The sequence below is a fragment of the Corvus cornix genome, chromosome 2 (assembly GCF_000738735.6).
Source record: "Corvus cornix cornix isolate S_Up_H32 chromosome 2, ASM73873v5, whole genome shotgun sequence".
Classification (NCBI taxonomy): Eukaryota; Metazoa; Chordata; class Aves; order Passeriformes; family Corvidae; genus Corvus; species Corvus cornix.
This window is the reverse complement of record NC_046333.1, coordinates 87978465-87999571: the sequence shown is the minus strand read 5'-3', so window position 1 is coordinate 87999571 and position 21107 is coordinate 87978465. Positions and strand designations below refer to the sequence as shown.

The window sequence follows — 21107 nt, the reverse complement described above, 5'->3', positions numbered from 1 at the left end:
TTGGTGACTTATATCTCTACCATGTGCTTTTCTGATAAGGAGTCATCTAATGGACTTCATTCTCTTTTTTTTTTTTTTTTTTTTAATCAGATGCAGATTCAGTGAAGGAATTTAGCAGTGTTTTCTCCCATCTGTCAATAATCTGATTCAAACTACAAAAGCAACTATTGCGGAAAAATAAGATTTAAGATAATTTCCCAGTTTTTTTGAAAAGCTGCTGTAGCTAGTTGTTTGCCAAAGCATTAAAGATACTGCATGTAGAAAAGAGTGCCAGATATTAACATTTACCATTTTGTTTTGATATTTTCCAAGAACATCAACCTGAAAAAAATTACATTGAAATTTATCAAACAAGTAGCCCAAATAGCAGCACTGCCAATGAACTTCAATAATGAGCTAAATAATGTAAGGCTTGTAAAAAGTAGCTCGATATTTATTTCTGAAATCCTGTTTTTCTCCATTCCTCTGAGACTCTGAGAATTTTTTTTTACCCAAATTGAAAGATTGAGCCTTTGTATAGACGGATTGCAGCTGAAAGTCAGAACCAGCTACTGTAACTAACCACACAAGCAATTTGCATGTTTCCTGATAAATGTAAAGCATGGTGCTGAGGCCTTGCCAGCTGCTTTTTATGAAACCTTTTATGTCACTGTTGGACATAAAATGCAAGCACCTCTACAAAGTGAACTTGAGCTCTGCTTTCTGAAGAAACACTCACTAAGGATTCCTTCCGTAATTTTTGCCTGGAAAAGAAAGATGAGCTCTCCTCGTGTGACAGAGTGCTCTCTGTTACTGCAGGAGATTAGGAAAGACTAGATAACTACATTAAGCAAATGGCCACATGCTGTTTCACATGCCTCACCACCTGATGCAAAACACACATGGCTGGCAAGGGGAAAACACTGAATTCTTGCCTCTCTTTGGTGTTTTGCAGATGCCGTTTAGCGCTAATGATAGCGGAAGCCCTGTGGGTAGATTTGCAGCATTGCTATAAGCTGGGACTTGCTGTCAAGGCAGCAAAGGGAATTATTGCATTAGCAGTCTGCCCTGGTCTAAATGTATGGATAGCAGCACATCAAGGGAAATCCATTATGTTTGAACATGCCTTCATACGCTAAAAGGCTTGTGTTTTTTCCTGGGGGCTGTTGATCCTCCTTTATGTATCTCATTGTGCCTTGGGAGAGCTTCCTTTTGTGCGGAATTAGATGCTGTGCCTTTGTATTGCTTACTGGAGCGTTAGCAAAGATAGCAAATGACCTTTCATATCTGATGCATCATTATCATTATTTTCATAGTAATGCAGGGCTTTACACCATGCAATGCTTTTCATTCAAATATCTGGAACATTGGAGAACAGTGATTGTTGTAATTAATAGACCTCTGAAATAATACGGTTCTCTTTTCTCATTGGTGGCTGAACTGGAAAATGCATTTATTTAAGGTAGAGCAAAGAAATATCAGTTCTTAAGAAACCATTCTATAGTCCAGATATTTTCAACAGAACGATATAAGGTTTTATTGCCACCAACTTAAAAATTTCCCTTTTTCCAATAAAAAAAATCAGTGTGTCAAAAGTGAGTACTTCCACTCTCCTATTTTTAAGGCTTTAAGTTTTGGTAAATCTAAAGCTAATAAAACATTCTTGCATTTAAAAAAAAATCAATTTTAATAATTGCATCTCCCAAATCTTTGGATGAGAGGGAGGTTATGTTATTGTGTGAATAAATGATCAGACCTGGACAGGTAAATTTATCTGCTGGGATATGGCAGCTGAGAGCTACATCTAGGGGCAAAATCCAGAACTCATCCATCCAAAGCTAAGTATTAGCATGCAGTATGATTTATGTGCTTGTTACACATTCTAGCAGGGTATTTTCCTACCAAGTTCTAGTCTGTGTTAACTGATTCTTTGGGAACTGTAGCTCGAAGGCGTCTCAGCTCAGGCCTTTGTCAGATGCAGCCCCTCAGGTTTCTATCTTACAAAAGGGAATAGTGCACACAGGGTATTTCTCTGTCAGTGAATTTCTGAGCAGAGCATATTACTGTTGAACCAGTAAATGAACTTGAAACAACATGCAAGAATGACAGCATTTCATAGCTCCTCCTGTGAGTGTGATGACTATCATATGATTCACTGTTGGCAAGAATAGGTATGTTTTCTCTATTTCTCCCAGCAGTGAAGTGGTCTGCTTTTTCCTAATCAAGAAGCTTTAAATTTTTTGTCCCTCTAACATTTTACAGTGATGGGAGGAGTCTCTACTGCCAGGTAAAGCCACAGAGCTTGCAGTCCTGCACTCCCTCCCCAGTTCTCAGTGTGTTCTGGGAAGATTATATGCAGAATAAAATGCCCTTGAAGTCAGGAAAAGGTAGCAGCAGCAGTGAGAGATTATGCAGTTCACTGTAATAACTCTGCATCTGAAAGCCTCATTTTTCATCAGAAATGTGAGAAGGGCTTATTTCTACATTTTATCTTTCTCTGGAAACAGAGCTGAAGTGGCAGATGCAGCTTTTGTGGTTGCTTGGCAGGGGTGTGTGTATGATTGCTATTATCAGTACTTGCTGAGTCATTATTTGTAATTATTGAAAAAACAGGGAAATTTACTTAAAAGATGTTAAATCCACTGCTGGCAATCACAGGCTAAATTTTGGTCTTAAGAACATTCACAAAAAAAAAGAGGTCGGCAATTCCAAGCAGGCATTAGTACTAAAATATATGTAGCATCAGTATATCATCACCTTGGAAACTCCTTAGGCATTACTGAAACTCCTCACTGAAAAAAACACTGATACTTTAGATTCCCAGTTGGAGAAGGAAAATATTAAGGAGCAGCATTAAAACAGTATTTGAGATCTCCTAAAGACAAGATCTATTCAAACATGCATTTTCTTAAATAATTCTGAATGTTTTAAGGTGCATCCAAAAAAAAAAAAAAAACCAACCTGCTAAATAATTTGAAATAACAAAAACTGATAAATTAAGTTCTTCAGAGTGAGCAATCTGCCCAGATTTATTTTAGTCTCATTTTAAGATACATCAAGATGACAATACAGTAAATATAAATAAAAACTTCTCATGCATCAAATAAGCTCACTTACATGGAAGAATTATAAAATTCTTTCCTGTGTGAAATGTGATGTATCATGAACTAATATTAATTTTACAATTTTTTTTATATTGCCTGATTTTTTAAAAAAACAAAATCATGGCAACTGTCTTTTTTGCATTAGGGTATAGGAAGTGAATCCAGGTTATTACCCACAAGGCTGAAGAATACATCATTAATGCCAATAGAGAAACTTGTCAATGAATGAGAGAAAAGCAAAAATGGAAAAATAAGACTACGTGCTTTAATATTTTAAATGAAACAGTCACTGACACCATTATGGCATCATGGCTGATCCAACACAGTCTCTGTGCTGGAGGGTTGGCATCTTACAATGCTGCAGTCATTCCTCGACATTAAATATTGAACCCTGACCATAAGGATATACCCTGTGTCCACTGAGTGTTGACACCATTATAGCCACTGGTACCCAAAAAGTGTCAGCAATAGGACAAGCCTGATAGGTCCAGCTCATGCCCTCTACATGGGATGTGCCAGTGAGATGAAGGAATAGCAGAGGTAGCCAAAAATACCTAAGCCTAGGGCCCATTTTTGTCAGTGATGTTTAGGATTACGAATGAAACAGAAAGACCCAAATTCAGAGTCTGAGGCCATGTTCGGACAGATTTCTGCTTTACAGCTTCTCTCTTATTTAGGAGTAGGGCTCAGTCTTATCTCTCATGAATTCTTCAAAGACTAAAAGCTGTTCTGTGTTACCTCATTGCTGCATCTTTATTTAATTATTCAGGGCAAGAATAGGAGAAAACATACTGCCTTCATATTTAGGCTGTGAAATATGCTCACTTAAATTCACCTAACAGATTTTTTTTGATTTATTGCAATTCTTTTTACTCACTGTTTTTTAAACCTGCTCTAAATGTAATTCACTCAATTTCAGGATCATTGATCTGAACAATGGCAGTAAATGTAATCAGGAAATAGAGAAGGATAATAGAATTTTGTTTTCGAGTAATTTCATTTGCTTTTTTATTTACTTTACACTTTAGAACGGCTTGTATGTTTTGGCTGTAGTCTATGAAAGCAAAATACTTTTTTTTGAAACCTGAAAAAAGAGACAAGAAGATTAGTATTGGGTTTCCAAGGTCCTCAGTTTAATGAGCAGACTTTCTGAGGTCTAAAAATCAGTTATCAATTTAACATGGTCTTCAATGTTCCTTTTTTTCCTACTTTGCATTTTTTTTTTTTTATTAATTATTATCTAATTCTTTGGAAAATACTCTCATGAGATGACAAGTCTTTTTCTTCCATATTTCTAAATTCTCCGTGGCTGGAAAACAAAACCACAAAACCTCACCAGTCTCTTCCTGTGACATTTCCAGATCACACCCACAGCTGTAACATTCAACTGATTGAGATCAAGACCTCACATAAGAATGCAGACACTCACATCAGGTTTTTGGTGCCTGTGAGGGTTGCATGGTCAGTGGGGAAAGTGGATATTCCATTCTTCTTTTCTTTATTACTCAGAATCACAAAGACATATTCTAAGTATTTCTAATATCTATGCAGGATGGGTCCATGGATAATGCCACTTAACAAGTGGGAGCAATAATAAAACAAACTTTCTGAATATTTTCTGTAAAGCATACTAAAACATTCATAAAAACAAATGAAGGGAAACTCGCAGAGGCTTGACAGAATAAATTTCTGTTAACAAAGCAAATAATTCTTGGTAGAAGATGCAAGACTTCCTCGCTGTTGGAACATACCAGTGTTCCCATCCTGCAAAGCCATTGTTTGTGACAATGCATTAACTGTATTTGTCAAGGAGCCAGAGCAGTCATTAAATAACAAGATTGTGAGAGAGTGTAAATTGCATATATGATACTATGGAGCTCATGGTGAAATACTGTGTTATTTATCCACTTACTTAAGCTATTCTTCCTGAATAGCATGGCATTAGCTTTTGTTTACCAGTCTGTTATAACTAATGAGTTAAGAATGTTCTTAATTACATGGACATAGTACATACCTCCTTATTCTTAAAGCAGTATTGTTCTTCTAAATGTATCTGGGTTGTGAGATCCTCTATAGATTTGATTACCCTAACATGTGTTACATCTTAATACATATTTTGGTTTTTTTCAGACAAACTTTGGCATATACCTGATGAACCAGCCCTTGCGCTCATCCTTTTCAGATATTTTATCAGTTGGGTCTCAAGTGCTTCCAGTGCTGAAGGAGAATACAGAAATTCAGCCTCCGACATCCAGTGAAGAAAAATGTTCAGGATAGATTCTCTGGAGATGAAATTTTTATGCAAGTACAGGGAAAAGTCAGTTACTAAAAAAAGCCACGAAAAAGCTTCCCCTCATTTGCTTCTGGTAATTTTCTGTTTGCTGTAAATGTTATCAGATGGCAAAACTGTTGATAATTATAGCTCACCTACATGTTTTTGCTTGTGATTAGGTTGCAGCAGCTATAACTCTATTTTGCACAATTGCTTCAGGGTGCAACAGGTTTGATCAAGTTTTACTGGTGGATGACTCCCAAAACAAGCCCAACTTTGTTGTCAGAAAGCCACATCTCAATGAAAGAAAGTAAACACAATAATACACTACTTCCTTCTGCTGCTTTGTCAAAACCCCAATTAGGAGAGAGGATGCAAGACATATTTTAGAAACAATGTGGGTGGGAAGAGAACAGTGGGAGAGTGGCATGAGAGTAGCAGTGCATTCAGCTTTTCCAAAAGGAAACTGATGGTGATGTGTAGACAGTCTGAAAGCAATGGAGAAGAGGGAATTATTGGGAAATCTGTCTTCCCCTTTGGAAGTGGTGTGTGGGGATGCCAACAAGGCACAAAGATAATGAAGATTCAGGATGCCATTTGCAAAACACATTCCCTGTGAAGGAATTCCATCCATTTGTTCTCAGCTTCTTTCTCTTCCATTTGTTACTTTTCCATCTGATTTATTTTATGCAATGTCTTCCCTGGGATGTTTTGTGTGATGGTGTCCCTGCCTATGAAAGGGGAGTTGGAGCTCAATGATCTTTAGGGTCCCTTCCAGCCCAAGCTGATTCCATGAGTTCCACACTCTTGTTTCCTTATATATTTGTGGATGCTGACACATTATTTCTAATTAGATATTTTTCAAGTAATACAGTCATTTCCTATACAAACTTTGTTTATCCTCAGCAATCTCTAATGGCTGCTTAAGGGAACTCTTGAAAGTTTGGATGTTTCTCCATCGTGAACAGGTCAAAATATTCTTTTTTCTTATCTCTTTGTTCATTTCATAATGCCCTTCTTAAAAGGCTGCTGGAAGCTCCTAAACAAGATTCATGCCTTCTGATTTCTGAGAGCAAATGTCTAAAACCTATGACTTAGTCTGAAATATCAATTATTGTGAAAATTACAAAAAATAAAGGAAGCCACAGAGCGAAAAAAAAAAACCAAAACAACAAACCCACATGGAAAGTCTATGTAAATCAAGATTGAATACATTGAGGCCAGGTGTTTTATGACCCTCAACATGTGTCCAGCTAGCTATGGGATGATTTCATACTTACAGGAAGTCCTTCTGGAAAAAGAAATTCTCCTAGATTGGCTGCTCTATTTCCACCTGGGAAGTGAAATTTTGACCCTGCTAAAACCACCATCAAAACTCTCATCCAATGTGATTTAGATCTTCCTTGGGGCAATTTTGGCTCCACCTGTGTGAAAGGGCTTCTGGCTGAAGCAATGCTTGAGTTTTTTGAGCATATCCCTGGAGAGAGGCTTTGTGAAAGAGTTGGTAAAACAGAAAGGGGAGCAACTACCACAGAGAAGCAGAGAATGGGAAAAAGGAAGCTCATCACCCAGTGCACAAATCAGAATTCAAAAATGCTCTTTCTTCTTTTTCTTTTTCCCTATTCCCCCCCCTTTTTTTTTTTTTAATGTATAATATTTTATTTTTTCTTTTGTTCTTTTGAAGAACTGGTTTTACTTCAGCTGGAACAGTCTCTCAGCAAAGCTTTGTAATGGAAATGAGAAGAAACATTATCTGTTTCTTACAATCTGCCATAAAATACATGTAAAGAGAGAAGTTTTTCATATGTATGTAAACTGAGAATCAGTTTTGACAGTTGTGCCTTCCACTTCAGAGCCCAAGGTCTGCTCCTTGATGTCTGCTTTGAAAAGCAGGGGGTTTATCTCTCTAATAGTCAATTATCTGAGGTTGTAATGAGCAGGCTTTTTGGAACCTTGAAAAGCAGTTTCCTGGTATCTAAATCTCTCAACTGCTTCACTCTTTGCCTTTCTGTTATGCAGAGCATTGCTTTGTTGGGTAGAAAGCCAGCAGCTCTGGCAGTTTTAATATGAAGAGACCTGTTGTATGCTGACCTTCAGGTGATCTCTGGTCTTCTGCTCTGTCCTCTTCACCTCACCACTGTGTCATTTGTTTAAAATGGCACAGAAGTTAGAAAAGGAAATTGAAAGCAACATCAACAAGCTCTGTTTCACTTGTTATTGCATTTAGTACAAAATAAGTCACTTTGGTACACAGTGGCTTGACAAATACTGTTTGTGAATATCCATAATGCAATGTATAATAACTATGGATGAGAGGATTTGAACTTTAAAAATGTCATGCTTGGTCATTTTGACCTATTATTTACAGCCAATTACACATTCTCTCTGCTGTGGCTTAGAAATATTAGATCAAGAATAATTTTGCCATTTTACAGGGGGAAAAGAAAGATTTTCTCTGATGTATGAACATATTCATTAGTACAGCCTGTGCATTTCCTGGAAGGAACATCCTTGCAGTATGGTGATAGGAAATGTCACAACGCTTCAGATTGATGGAAGATACATAAGGAATCTTTCAGCTCAACAAAGGATCATATTTCCCTTCTAGTAAGTGGAGTGTTCCTGCCACCACTGATATGTCTTTCCATCAATGAAGACAAATTCTTCTCAGTGTCAAAACTCTCTGGAAAATCTTGAAGTATGAAGAGTTGCTTTTAAGTGGCACGCACTGTAAGTTTGTAAAAAGAACATCCCTCCCATAAAGTGAAAAAATAATTCAAAGGAAGAAGAAATTTAACATAGTGCAACCCCAAGGACTGCCAATACAAAAGGGGCATAAACACTTTGACACACTATACAGAAAAAATTTTGATGATCTATAGGGTTTTATTTCTTAACCTTCCAAATATATAGAAAATAAGACCATTTCATATGAATTCAGGCTCTTTGATCTAAATACTCCAATTACTGCAAAATTAAATCTTCGGAATAATTGCAGATATGTGTCTGCCTTATATGGATAATAAATGTACTTAATACAGTATTTCTAGAGTGCTGTATGTGGAAAGTCCTCTATATATTTGAAAACCAAATCCTTATTTACTTGCAATGAATTATTCAGACACATTCCATTCTCTGGGAGACTTAGCTCATTCTCAAATCTCAAGGTAGAAATGGTGACTATTACAAGCTCTAATAATAGCCAGGAGGCTGAAATCACAAAACAGAAATCGGCATTTTTAGGAGAAGTTTCTGAGCTCTGTGTTTTCTGATATGACTAAAATATTTCAAATACAGTTTATGATTTATATACTTTCAATGGTGCCCTTCAAAGTATGGTAAAAATTTTAGGTCATCTTTCTGTCAAAATTACACTCAATCAAAATGAAGGACTGCATAAAAGATGTGATTATTCTTCATAAATTGTAGAGATTATGCTATGCAAGTCTTCTTCCATCTTGTTTTTAACTTTCTTGGAAATTAAACCAATAAAACACATACCATGTTTGATGTGTCTGCTGGTGATGGTTGCATTCCTGACCTTCGAGCTCATGAGGTGCTCAATTCTGCTTGGAGGCATTGCTGGGCTCATGGATGAGTATGTGGCTCAGGACTGAAGGGATGTCTCATCACTGCTGGGTTTCACAGGTGAGGTGTTCCCTCCGTGTAGCCACATGCCAGTTAGCTGCACACCCAAGCCCTGCACAAAATGAGCTCATAATCACTGGTTTCCTTTAAAATATGTACAGTCAGTCCTGTTGAAGCAATCTCTGTTATCCAGAGGTTGGAGCTTTCACCAAGGGTGAGATGGTGAGGGAAGAGATGGTTTATTTCCCTCTCCTTTGCCTGGAGAGATCCAACACTGTTTTTCCCCACTGTTTAACCCATCACTCAGCAGGGGAGACTAAACAGGGGGTGGTGTGTGTAGGAATCTCGGGGAAGGCTTGTCCCTCCCTTCTCAAGAGGTTTACCTGGAAATGATCTGTGACTCACAGGGCCAGCAAGAGACAGACACGAGCACAGTGAGGCAGTATCCACACGTGACTTTGAGCTACTTGTTCATGCATTTTTTGATTCGCTGAGTGTGGGAGGGGAAGCAGAGCAGGACTCTGTATCCCAACAGGTAGGTCACTCCCGTGGAGGTGAAATGTGGGTACATTCCTGTCTCTCTATTATGCAGCTGTCATGAGGCAACTGCTTGGGAAAAACATAGGCACAGCCCCCAGAGAGGGGAGAAGGCAGAGTGCCCCTCTCCACTGGGCATTGTGAGACAATGGGTTTGCAGAGGCAGCCTTGTCTCCTTCCTCTGGCCATCAGTGTTTAAGTACAAGGTGGAACTTCAGCAAGAATACAGAAGAACCTCCCAAGTGTGTTTTGGAACAGGCCATTAGGGGAAATATGAGTTTGAGTCATCAAAAGACGAAGTCAAAATGTACCCACATCTCTGACTTCTTGGTAGCAGTGCCAGTGGCAAGGCCAGACTGAACAGGAGAAAATGTGGGAGAGAAAGAAAAGTGGCATTTCCTACAGTCAGAATTTAAGAGAAAGTTGTGATGCACATGCTTTCATCACCCAGTTTATGATTTTTTTTTTCCAGAAAATAAAGGACGTAAGTATCCTCAGGCCCATAAATCAGATTCTGAGAACTCAGAATAAGTCATTGACAGAGAGGTGCCTCTTAAGCAAGGCACCATTTAAGAGGCTTCTCTTCCCTCCCTTTTGTGCCAACCAGCTTGCTTTGCTGGTTACTCAGTGTGGTGGTGGTTCTGGGTGGAAAAGAAGACAGGCAGATTTGCTGCACGAGGAGTGAAGTGACTTGCTCAGGGCTACGAACAGGGAGAGATATTAGAGAAGTTTGAGATGGGGCATCTTTGAGCATCACTGCCACGGTCATACATCAGAAACCTCCTTAATAATCCCAGAAATACGTGTTACAGAAAGCATTAGTCATTTTTCTGCTGGTGCTGTGAAATTTTCCTGTAAGGCTGATATTCAAGAATTGTGCTGTTGGGGAACAGATCATTGCAAAGGCAGGATGGGGAAAGGGAACAAACAAAAAAAAAAACCCCATCTTGTAGCATTTGCTACTCAAAATTGCTGAGGCATTTCTTAAATATCCACCAAGTAAGAAAAAATGTGAGAAATCAGGGAATTTGATTTAGTACAGCAGTTTCATAGCAAATTTGAAATTAACACTGATATCAAATGTAGAGCCTCTTCCCTTGCATGTCTCATGTATAGCCTATAATTAGGTGCATTTCTATGTTGAACCAATTTTTTTCTGTGAGCCAATCTATTCCAAACTTTCAACCAAAACTTGTCAACACACTTCAGATCTGGAACTCAACATCAGCTTCTCCTAGATAACCAGTATATTCCATATTTGAGCCCCTTTCATGCTTTTTGCTGGCTTTCAGAAGTAAGGGTCCCATCTGAATTAAAGCACTCTGGCCAGGATTGTTAATGCAGAGATGATTCCTCAGTCCAGAAGTGAAATCAGATTTTGATTTCTGAAAGGGCTGTGTTTTCTGTGAGGCTTTGTTTGAAAAGCCAGCAGTGATCTAATATCAAGTCTGTTGTTTCCTGGTACTTATGGTAGATGAATCAGATAAATCTGTTGAAAAGTTTGTGAGTTATTATTTCCAGAAGCTACAGAAGAGTAGAAGACTACAGAAGGTCCTGCACTGCTGAACCCATTCTACAAATGGAGAAGAGCATCTTGGTATCCATCATTCGTGTATGTAATTCCCGTGAGTCATGTATTAAATATTTGTAATTTCACTGCTTTAGCCAAATGCTTTCAATTATTTCTTATCCTCGGAGCCTTTGTATTTTCTGTCAAAGTTTCTCCCAGCAAACCCTTTAATACTGAAATGAAATTAAATTTTTCTTGTGTCAAATGTTTGTTTTTATTCTGCTTCAAGGAATAAGAGGAAATGGTCTCAAGTTGTGCCACGAGAGTTTTATGCTGGATATTAGGAAAAATTTCTTCATGGAAAGGGTTGTCAAGAATTGGAATAGGCTGTCCAGGGAAGTGGCTGAGTCACCATCCCTGGAGGTATTTAAAAGACATGCAGATGTGGTGCTGAGGGACATGGTTTAGTGGTGGACTGGGATGTGCTGGGTTAACTGTTGGACTCGATGATCTTAAGGGCGTTTTCCAGCCTAAATGGCTCTATGATTGTAAAAATGTAAGTTTTCTGTGTTTAACTTGCTATCCAAAGCTCGATGTAATGATTTAATACACTTGAAAAGAGAAGGTTCTTGTCTGAGTTGCTTTATCTGTCAGAGAGTGTTCCTCAGAAATGTCTGGTCAGTTAGAAGACGGGGGAGAGAGAGAGACAGAGAGCGACGGGGGGAGAAAGAGAGCACAGCGGCCCAGGAACACTGAATGCTGCCACTGCTGCCCTGTGCTGTAGCACAGGAATTGTATATTGTGGCCAGAGACTTTTAGAACAATTAAAAGCCAACAGTCATTGCTAATTTAGGTTACCAGCCTTGAAGGACTTTTCATTAAATAGTTGTGCATGTTATTTTCTGAGGGAAGGACTTTGTCAAGTTCTTACACTATTTTATGTCTCCTACTGGCATCATGGAGTCACTTGGTATTCATTTAGTCTCCCTTGCCGTTCCCCCTGGCACAGGAGCTATTTATGTGCAAAGTGAAGACTAGGTTGAGGAAGAGAAAATCTGAGGTTTCATTGAGTGGGTAATTTGAAACAATTGGTTAAATCAGTCAAGCAAGACTGAGAACTGTGTGGAGTAGGGACCTGCATGAAACAGGGAAAATGTAAGTGGATTCCTACTAGCCCTTTTTGTTAAGTGCAAAGACAATACAAACCATCAATCATGTATTTAAGAAGCTATATGTGATCTAAATGAGATTGTCAGGTATTTGTATTAGCATATTTATCTGCACTTATATTAAATCAATATTCTGCTTCAAAGAATGTTTAGATTGGGAGGGTCATTATAACCTGTGTTGTATTTCTTCTAATTTCATCTATCGGCCCCAAAATATTGATGGGCAAAATATCTGTTTAAATTATAATTTCCATTTAATAAGAGGAGTTGAGCTTTGAAAAAGCCTGAACAAGACACAGCTTTCAGAATTGAGAGACTACAAGTTAGCTGAATGGTGATATTACACAACCAGCCAATTGGAAAAATGGCCATGACACTTGTCAAAGAGAAGAAAACTGGGAGGGATTCAGCACTTGGGAGGAGAAGCATACAGTCAGGCATCACGTTACGGCTAGAGAGGAATGCTTGCTGGAAGAGAAATCCCTTAACATACACACACATCTGTCTCAGAAACTGCCCAAATTAGGATATTACTTTTCTTCTTCTTTTCTTCTGTATCTCAAGTTCTTTTACTCAGAGTTTGAATTGAGACACAGGAGATCGAGAATTCTTGTTTGGACTTAGTTGTTTATTACATCTTATCAGTAATACAGCTGCACAGTGTGCCTCCAAGTTTGTCAGGGTGGAAAAAATGGCCATGAGCTTTAATTTTCCAAGCTTTTTAAAGTCTAAACTAACCAATTAGGAGATATGTTTTTACTTACAATCCAGTTACTAACTTTTCAAGTTCTGCAGTTTTAACCCAATGACAGAACATTGATTTGTGAAGAAGGAGAAAGAAGAAGACATAAATCCACACCCAAAATCCTCCATATTGTAACCTCTTATTACCTATATCTTCTAAATCTAATTTTCTACATTTCTACATATTTCATCCAGTGACATAACTTTTAATTACACAGCAACAACCTCAGTGTTATCACACAATTTAGGAAGCTTTTCCAAGGGTTTTGGATCGAGTTCCATGTGTTTCTGAGGATCACTGCCTCTCAGCACCGAAAGGCTGAAATTCTCAGAACCCAGGGTTCCAACATTAGGACATTTACTTTAAGTATGTATTCTTATTTTCCTGAGGTCTCTGGTGATAAGCTTTATTCCAGAAGGAACAGGTAGAGATTGAGAGGCAAAGTGGTATCAGATGGAAATTGCCAGAACACAACAAAATAATGGAATTTTTTTAAATGAAAATGGCATACTTTGACTTTCTACAGCTTTCTCTGTAGGAAAAAGATTAAGTTTAAAAAGAGTATGAAAATAAGTATTAAAGTGCATAATGGAACTAAATAACACCATCTAAGCCTTCTAGAATGCATTAATATAAATAAATTTCTTGGGTTTTGAACACCCAAATAACAGTTCATCTTACCAGTTCTTGTTATTACAGCACCCTAACTACCAGATCATGGATAGAAGTCACTGAAATAGTGATGTTATCAGCTTATTCTTGACAAAGATATTCATGCTGGATATGGGCATGGAGATAAAGTTTCTAATCAATGCAGTTACATGACAAAGTAAACCTTAAAATTGTAAGGGAAGGCTTCATGAAGAGACACACTCTTTCTCAGAAAGAGGAAATTTCTGACCTTAATCCTGCAATGAAAAGCTGAAAAGCTTTCTAGCTATAGCAAGACGTACTGGTTCAGAAACATCATGATTTTTGACCTCTTTATGCTGGCATTATTGTGACATACACTTAGCCTTTCTTAACCTGGATTTTCTGTGGAGGAAATAACTGCAGCTGACAGGAAGAGGATGTGTGAACATGAATGGCAGAGGATATGAAGCCTTTTAAGAGGCTGTAAGTAGAACAAGACCCCTTGGCGCCCTTGGGGCAATAGGAGCCATGAGCCCAGTAATCCATCTGGAAATGCAGCTACACGTTCATGAATGGACTTGAGAATGGGGAAATGCTGCCTTAAAAATGAGCTCTTCCCTGCATCTTTCAGCTATTTCTCATTTCTGTCTAAAATTAAAGCTGGGTGAAGACACCACGAGATTAGAAATCTGTGTATTTCAGTGTGATTCCGTTTTCATTATAAGTCAGACGTTTTCTCATCTAATCAGCCAAAATATTGCAGCGCAACATCAACTTAATAAATTTTTAAAAAGTTGTATGATGGGCTTTACGTGAATTCATTCATGTGAAATTTTGGTTTGAGTGCTACTAGCATTCATTAATTTCTTGTTAGTCTCTTGGTAATCAAATTGTCAATGTCAGGGTAACTGTGTTTGAAGGGGCTTCTGAAGGTTCCCTATAGTGCAAAATACTGCTTCAAGCTTCAGGGCTTGATCAGGTCTCACAGGGTTGTATCCAATTGAGTTTCGAGTATGTCCAGCAATGTTTCTGGGCAACCTCTTCCTGTGCTTTTCCACCCTCTGATGAAGAAATCTTTCTTTAGATTGAAATCCCACTTCTGGCTGTTGCTTCTTACCCTTTCACTGTGCATCTTTGTGAAGACTGGTCTTGCCTCTACCCCCGGCATAGGTAGTTGTACACCCTGCCCTTTGCTTTCTCTTCTCTAGGCTGAAGAAACCCACTCCCTCAGCTTCTCTTCATACATCATGTGCTGCAATCCTCAAACCTTCCTCTCCAGTGAGAAGTATGATGCATGAACTCAAATATCCTGTGCTGAATGTTGGAGAATTTAAACCAGAGAACTCAAAAAATCACTGCCTGACCTATAGGGCTGGACAGCATTCTCCCATCTGCCCTTTTGGTGAATGAGTGAGAAAGGCCACACAATTCATGCAGGCACCATTTCCCTGGCAAGTTGGGTCAAAAAAGTTACATTATTATCAGTTTAGAGACTTGGCTGTGATAGATCCATTTTTGCTCCTTGGAGACTGGCTCTGAATTTAGTTTTAAATAAAACCTTACACTGAGTTCACGGTATAACTCTATCAGCACTGAATTACTGGCTGATTCTCTTCTCAACTTAATCAAGGACAAGTTTGGGGGCTTATTTTCAAGGATAGGGAGAGAGGGAGTGTTTAGTACATTCTTTGCAAAACTGGAATGTGGTTGAAATCTTGATCTGACTGAAGTCAAGAGAGAACTAAACTCCTCTCTGCTGAGTAAACTCACATTTCCTCTCTAAGATTGGTGGTAATCATATTTGCTTCACTCAATATGTTCTAAATGGATCTCCACAATATTCAGAAAGTTGCTGTGCAACTGAGGCAGTTCCATTTCTGTATGCCCGGTTTTGGATACTTAACAAATTTGATTCTCTATAAGTATGAGCTGAACACTCAATAAAAATTGGGTTGATTGTACAGTGCAACAATCAAATATCCGTTCAGACCAAGTACTTCTGAAACTTCAGACAAAAATATACCCCTACCTAATTTACTAAATGAACCACACCTGAAAGCAGTTAATCAGCTGTTTCTCTGCCAGAAGGTAAGAGGAAGTTGATAGCTGTTCAGCATTGTATCTTTGTGCTTCTCTCTTTAGCATATACAGTACAAAAAGTGTGAATCAGGCAGAATAGGTCAATGAGATTTTTCAGGCAAGCACGGGAACAAAGTAAGGGCTGAACTGCTGAGCAACCTCGTTTTTCTTTCCCTGGCACCTGGCATGCCAGTGCAACACGTGGATAAAAACCATAATCACATGGGAGCAGAGAACCCTCCCTCAAGTATCATTCTGAAATCCCCATGCTTAGGTGATGAATAACCTACATGAATTCCAAGGTGATGAAGAACCAGAATCAGTAGGATGTTTTTATATTGAAGAAGTTGAGAAGCTGTTAAAACCAAAATTCTTTGTCTGCTGAGATGGCAAAGCTCAAAATAATTCCCAATTTTTTGTTTCTTTTTTTTTTTTTCTGTTGTATTAGGCTAACATTGCAAACATAGCAGCTGAGGTTTGGAATCTGAAAACCCTTGCAGCCAAGTCTTTTATTACCAGGCAGAGGTTGTTATTAAGTCAGTCAGCATTTCTTGCTTTTATGGGCTCTTCTTCCCTTTGATGGGATATCCTCATATGCATATTATCCAGCTGAACCACAGAGGAGTTGCACAAAGTTGGGCTTTTCCAGCACATCACTTGGAATTCCCAAAAATATTTGCAGTGATGTGCAATTGATCTCAAGGATGAACATCATCCTGGTGTATTAGAAAAGAGCAGCAAAATGGAGGGAGAGGAGTCCTTGAGAGGTTATCAAATATTTCCCTCAGCCCTAGGCCAGCACCAAATATACCAGCACAACACCTGGCAGGTGACAAAGGGATCAAAAAGGGTCCCTAATTCCAGCATTCTTCAGCCTGTTGCAGCAGAGGGGAGTGCTGAACGCAGTGCCCAGATGGAGCTGAGACAGGTCTCAGGCTGAGCAGGGATAGAGGGTGGTCCTGGAAGACTGCTCAGGGCAACTGAGGCATATCAGTGCCCTCAAGGCCTGAACCTAGGGACAGTTGCTCTTGAAAACACACAGCTCTCTCTGTGTGACAATCGGGATCATTCTCCATCTGGCACAGAAAACAGCAATAACTACTTTGATTAAGGACCAAAGTGATCTGCCTGCTTCTGCACAAGCCTGGACAGCTCAGTCAGTCAGTTCTGCTGCTTTTCTCCCTGAGTTTCACTTTCTTCCAGGTAACTGATGTGGGCCAAAGACCAAGGTGACTGTTTTTCAACTAATATCTGAACTTGGAGGCTCTTGTTGTCCCTGGGCTGACATAGTCTGAGCCAGCTGTGCACACAGATTATTATGGACACTGTGTTCACAGGCTTATGCTCACGTAACTTAATGTGCAAAGGGCAGCCCTTGATGAAAGGGTTTTGTCAGACTGCTTAACTAGATCTTATAATCACCACCATGCCACCAGAGATCTGAGAGACTTCTGTTACCATGCTCCCTGTGCTTGTAATTTCTCAGATGAAGGCTGTGTATTGCTCATCCTTTATCAGCAGAGCTTTAGCTATTCTTAAAATTTCCAAAGTGGAATATAAAAAGGAAAATTCTTGTCAGACAGATGTTTACCACCACTGACTGATGCTGTTGCAAGGGCTAATGTCACCTGAAAGGCATCAATTAGCAGTGTTTCTGTTGCTTTCATCACAAAAGTCAGTAAAGCAGGAAATAGTATGAAACTTGAAAGAAGGATAAATGGGTCTCATTAAGAAGAGTGAGGTATGATTAAACAATAGGGTACAGCAGAGTAGGTGAAATATGAGGCCGGCACTGATGTGGGGACGACTCATCTAATTGTTATCAGTTTCCCAGCCCAAAGGAGTGGTAATTCAGAAGTTAAACATAGGTACTGAGGTATGTCATTGCAAGGCTAAAAATTAGGTTTGGAGGATTAACCACACTGATCCCTGAAAGTGAACTCAGAAGAATCCTTGAAGAGATGAGTTCATAATGAGCCTGAGGGATGACAGCTCACGATCAGTCGCGCCCGCCCCTGGTGTAAGTTGGCAGTATCTCACTGACTCCCATCGACGTGACTCTTCTGATATCAGTGTGAGTGTGAAAAGGCAAAAGCACAGTGAACGTTTTTCTATTCTTGATTTCTGTAAACTGCAGAACTTTTGATTTCAAAAGAAGCACGACAGGGCCATTTGCTTAATCATATTAAGTTCTCCCTACCAAATGTAATGGAAATTCATGTGAAGCTCTGTTTACTGTTTTTGCTGTGCCTGAAGCTGGAAGAACGTATTCCTTTCCATCCAGTGAAATGAGAGTGGTACTCACTCTTCTCATAATCTCATTGAAGCATCTGCACTCGAGGCAGAAGCTAAGGTCTGAAATTGAGGCAATTTAACAAACTGTCACTGACCTTGTGCCCAGTGCTGCATCCAGACAAATAATTGCACCACGGCTGGTGCTTACGTAACACACTCTTATGCAAGAGAAAGTAGCTGGGAGTCACTTTGTGTGTTTGGCCTGGGTGAGTAGCACAGCAGCCTCGACTGGATTGCACACAGCCAGGAGTAGGAGCAGGAGACCTGATTTTCCTTGGCCTTGCTGCCTGGATGCATTCATGCCTGCCCACCATGGTCACCTTCCTTCCACTCCAATCCACACACAGGGTTGGGAATCCCATCAACTTTACCAAGCAAGTCTCACGTGGATGCTCTGTGACTCCCACCAAGAGGCATCTCCTGCCCAGGGACTGCAATGTACCTCTGAGATTTTAGCAGGACACAGCTGTACCATCCTACCCTTTATCAACTGCATTTTTCAGGCCAGATTGTGGCCTGGATCCTTTTCTGTCCCTGTGACCATCTTCATGGTCTAAAGACTGACTGTCTGTGGTGAGCAGAGAATGATGTCCTGGACTGATATTTCAATCCCTTGAGGCATTTTCCTCACCTATTCTCCAGACTCCACCTCACCAAAATGTCAGGGCAGGGATTCTCCCTTCTGCTGTCCCTTCTGATTATTGCACAGAAAGCAGTAGGAAGGGCATATCACCATGGAATTGTTGTGAGAGCAAGATGGAGCAGGGATCTTTATACTGGGTGCAAAAGGAGGGAGAAATTGGATGGCAAAAAAAAAAAAATTGAAGGCAAGTCTCCCTATCATCTTGTTCCAATCTCTTTGGTAGTTGGCAAGTTATGATCAATACTAAAATATGTCACTTGCTCTTGTTGGTCTGCTCACCCTCACATGTGTAACTGCAAGAACAGATTCAGAAGAAAGAAAATTGGATTTCTGTACAGTTCCTCTAGATGGCAAGCTTTATCTGTTCTGTTTATCCTATCTGTTCAAAAGTGAGTGTGTTCAGGCTCAGCCACACTGGAAAAAACTTTCTATGCTACTGGGACCATTCTGTCAGTTCTGGAACATCAGCTCCTAGAGTCCTAAGGAAGTTTCTGTAGGGAAACAAAATTGTGAATGATGCACCAATTTCTTGACAAATGTGTTTACTTGTGGAATATGACTTATAAAGCAGAACAATGAAAATTTTTTTGAAAGATGGCATATGTTGCAAACATCGTTACTTCACCTAGTGATGAAGATGTTGACCAGTTTACTCCCAGGGGTATTTTGCTGTGCTGAATGTGAGGGAAGTCTTTTTCTCTCTCTGCCTCAACTTTTCTAGGCATTAACATTGATCATTACTTTCACTGCTGCTAAGTCAGTGAGGAATGAGTGTAAGAAATCAGAAATAGAATGAGGAAATCAATAAAGTTGCCCTGAGAGCTGATCCCAATCTAGGTCTTGTGTAATTAGCAATTACACCAGTGGACTTCCTGGCATAAAATTCCTATAAGATGGTCCTGTGTGCATCCAATATTTCAATATTAGAGAAAAATGTTACTAAAGAACAGCTATTTTGCATCCTAGGTTGTCTTTTGAACAGCTATAAAGTAAGTGTGATGGTAGTGTTGGGACACACAATCGTATTACAGGTTTCATGGTATTAGATGATTTACTGGGAAGCAAGAAGACAAAGGATCAAGCCCAAATCTCTCTGGAAATCAGGATACAGGCCCAGCCTTTATGCTTGACACAACAGAGCGAGCTTCCAGAAACACTCTTGGTATTTATGAGAACCCCAGTTGAGTGACATATCACTGGTGTAATGGGTCTTCATATGACAGTGGTTGTTCTGCATTTTCTGTGGGCAAATGAGACAATGTCCATCGAGACCAATGCTTGTGTCCAGTGCTCTGCTGTTTGCATTGTTTCTGTATTCCCCTTGCTGAGACCCCATCTCTGTTCCTTCTCCTGTGTGAAACAGTTTGTGAATTCCTCCAGGGAGAAATAATTTCACACATTTTGCAGGTGATACTATACACGACACTTTGCTCAGGTGTGATAAATGGAATATTTAAGCAGTTTTCTTGGATGATTTTGCAATGGCCCTAATGATTTATTTGAATTTTAATTTCAATTTAAGTTTGTCCTGTCTTAGTTTCAGCGTATTACTTGTTATTATATCTCTCAATCTCCATTTTCTTGCCTTTCACTCTTTCAGTCGTGCATCCTGTTATGCCTCTGACTAGAGCATAAGGGTCTCAGACCATGGATTTTTATTTGTTCTATAAAATGTCTGATCACTCTTTAAGTGCTGTACAAATACGTAATATAGTGCTTGCTCTGCCTTAGATGACTTATCTCCCTTTTTCACCTCCACCCTTCAAATAATCTTGTCACAGAAATTTCCTGTAGCTTACCCAAGCTCTCTTAATTTTCTTCAAGTTGGTTTTCCCACCTTGGACAAGTCGGTCTTCCCAGCTCAGAAAACATTGCTGGCATCACTTGACCTCCCACTGGTCAGGCATTTGACAGAAACTAGAAAGCAGACTTGGCTTTCTAGAAGAGGGGTACCCAGACTTCAGTGCAGTTTTGCTGGTCACACCTCAGCCGAGTCACCTGGACAGAGTTACTCATCTCTCCTCCCTGACAAGAAGCCTCTCTGGTCGCTGTCTTCTGCTGCCACATTGCATTGCACGCTCCAGTCCCTGACGACACCTCTCCTTCTGGCCTCCAGCTCCCTGCCTTTCCCTTCCCTGGGGACGGTGCCTGCCCTAGATAATGAAGTGGTTTGTGCCTGGTTCTTGCATAACTATTTCACTCAGGGCACCAGGAGACCTGTTTTCTCCATTTCCTCTGCGCAGGGTCACCACGCACCTCTGAGCACTTTGCGATCAGACGTCAACTGTCCTCCAAAATAGCAGGGGACGTGGATTAATGTAATTCTTTCATCTTTTATTGAATCAGAGTTTTGACTGATAATGAACACGAGAATGTGCCATGTCCTTGCATAAAATGCATGGCAACATAATACTGGCCCCTACTATCCATAAGCATGATTGAATTCTTGTATTGTCCACAACAATTATTTCCCCCTATCTTGACAAGAACGCTCTGACAACTAATTCGTCCTGATCTGAGCCAACAGACTTTCTTTTCTCTTGATTTTAGCCC

The 21107-nt window shown here is 39.6% G+C and overlaps 1 protein-coding gene across 1 annotated transcript in view; it reads left to right on the top strand.

The window, feature by feature from the left end:
* The window catches only part of MOCOS (molybdenum cofactor sulfurase), a 209278-nt gene extending 200411 nt beyond the window's left edge, over positions 1-8867 (top strand). Inside the window, exon 15 of the mRNA XM_039569005.1 lies at positions 5214-8867. Coding sequence (XP_039424939.1) covers positions 5214-5360 — 147 coding nt within the window. The 3' untranslated portion in view covers positions 5361-8867. The remainder of the gene's footprint in view (positions 1-5213) is intronic.
* The last annotated feature ends 12240 nt before the right edge of the window (positions 8868-21107 follow it).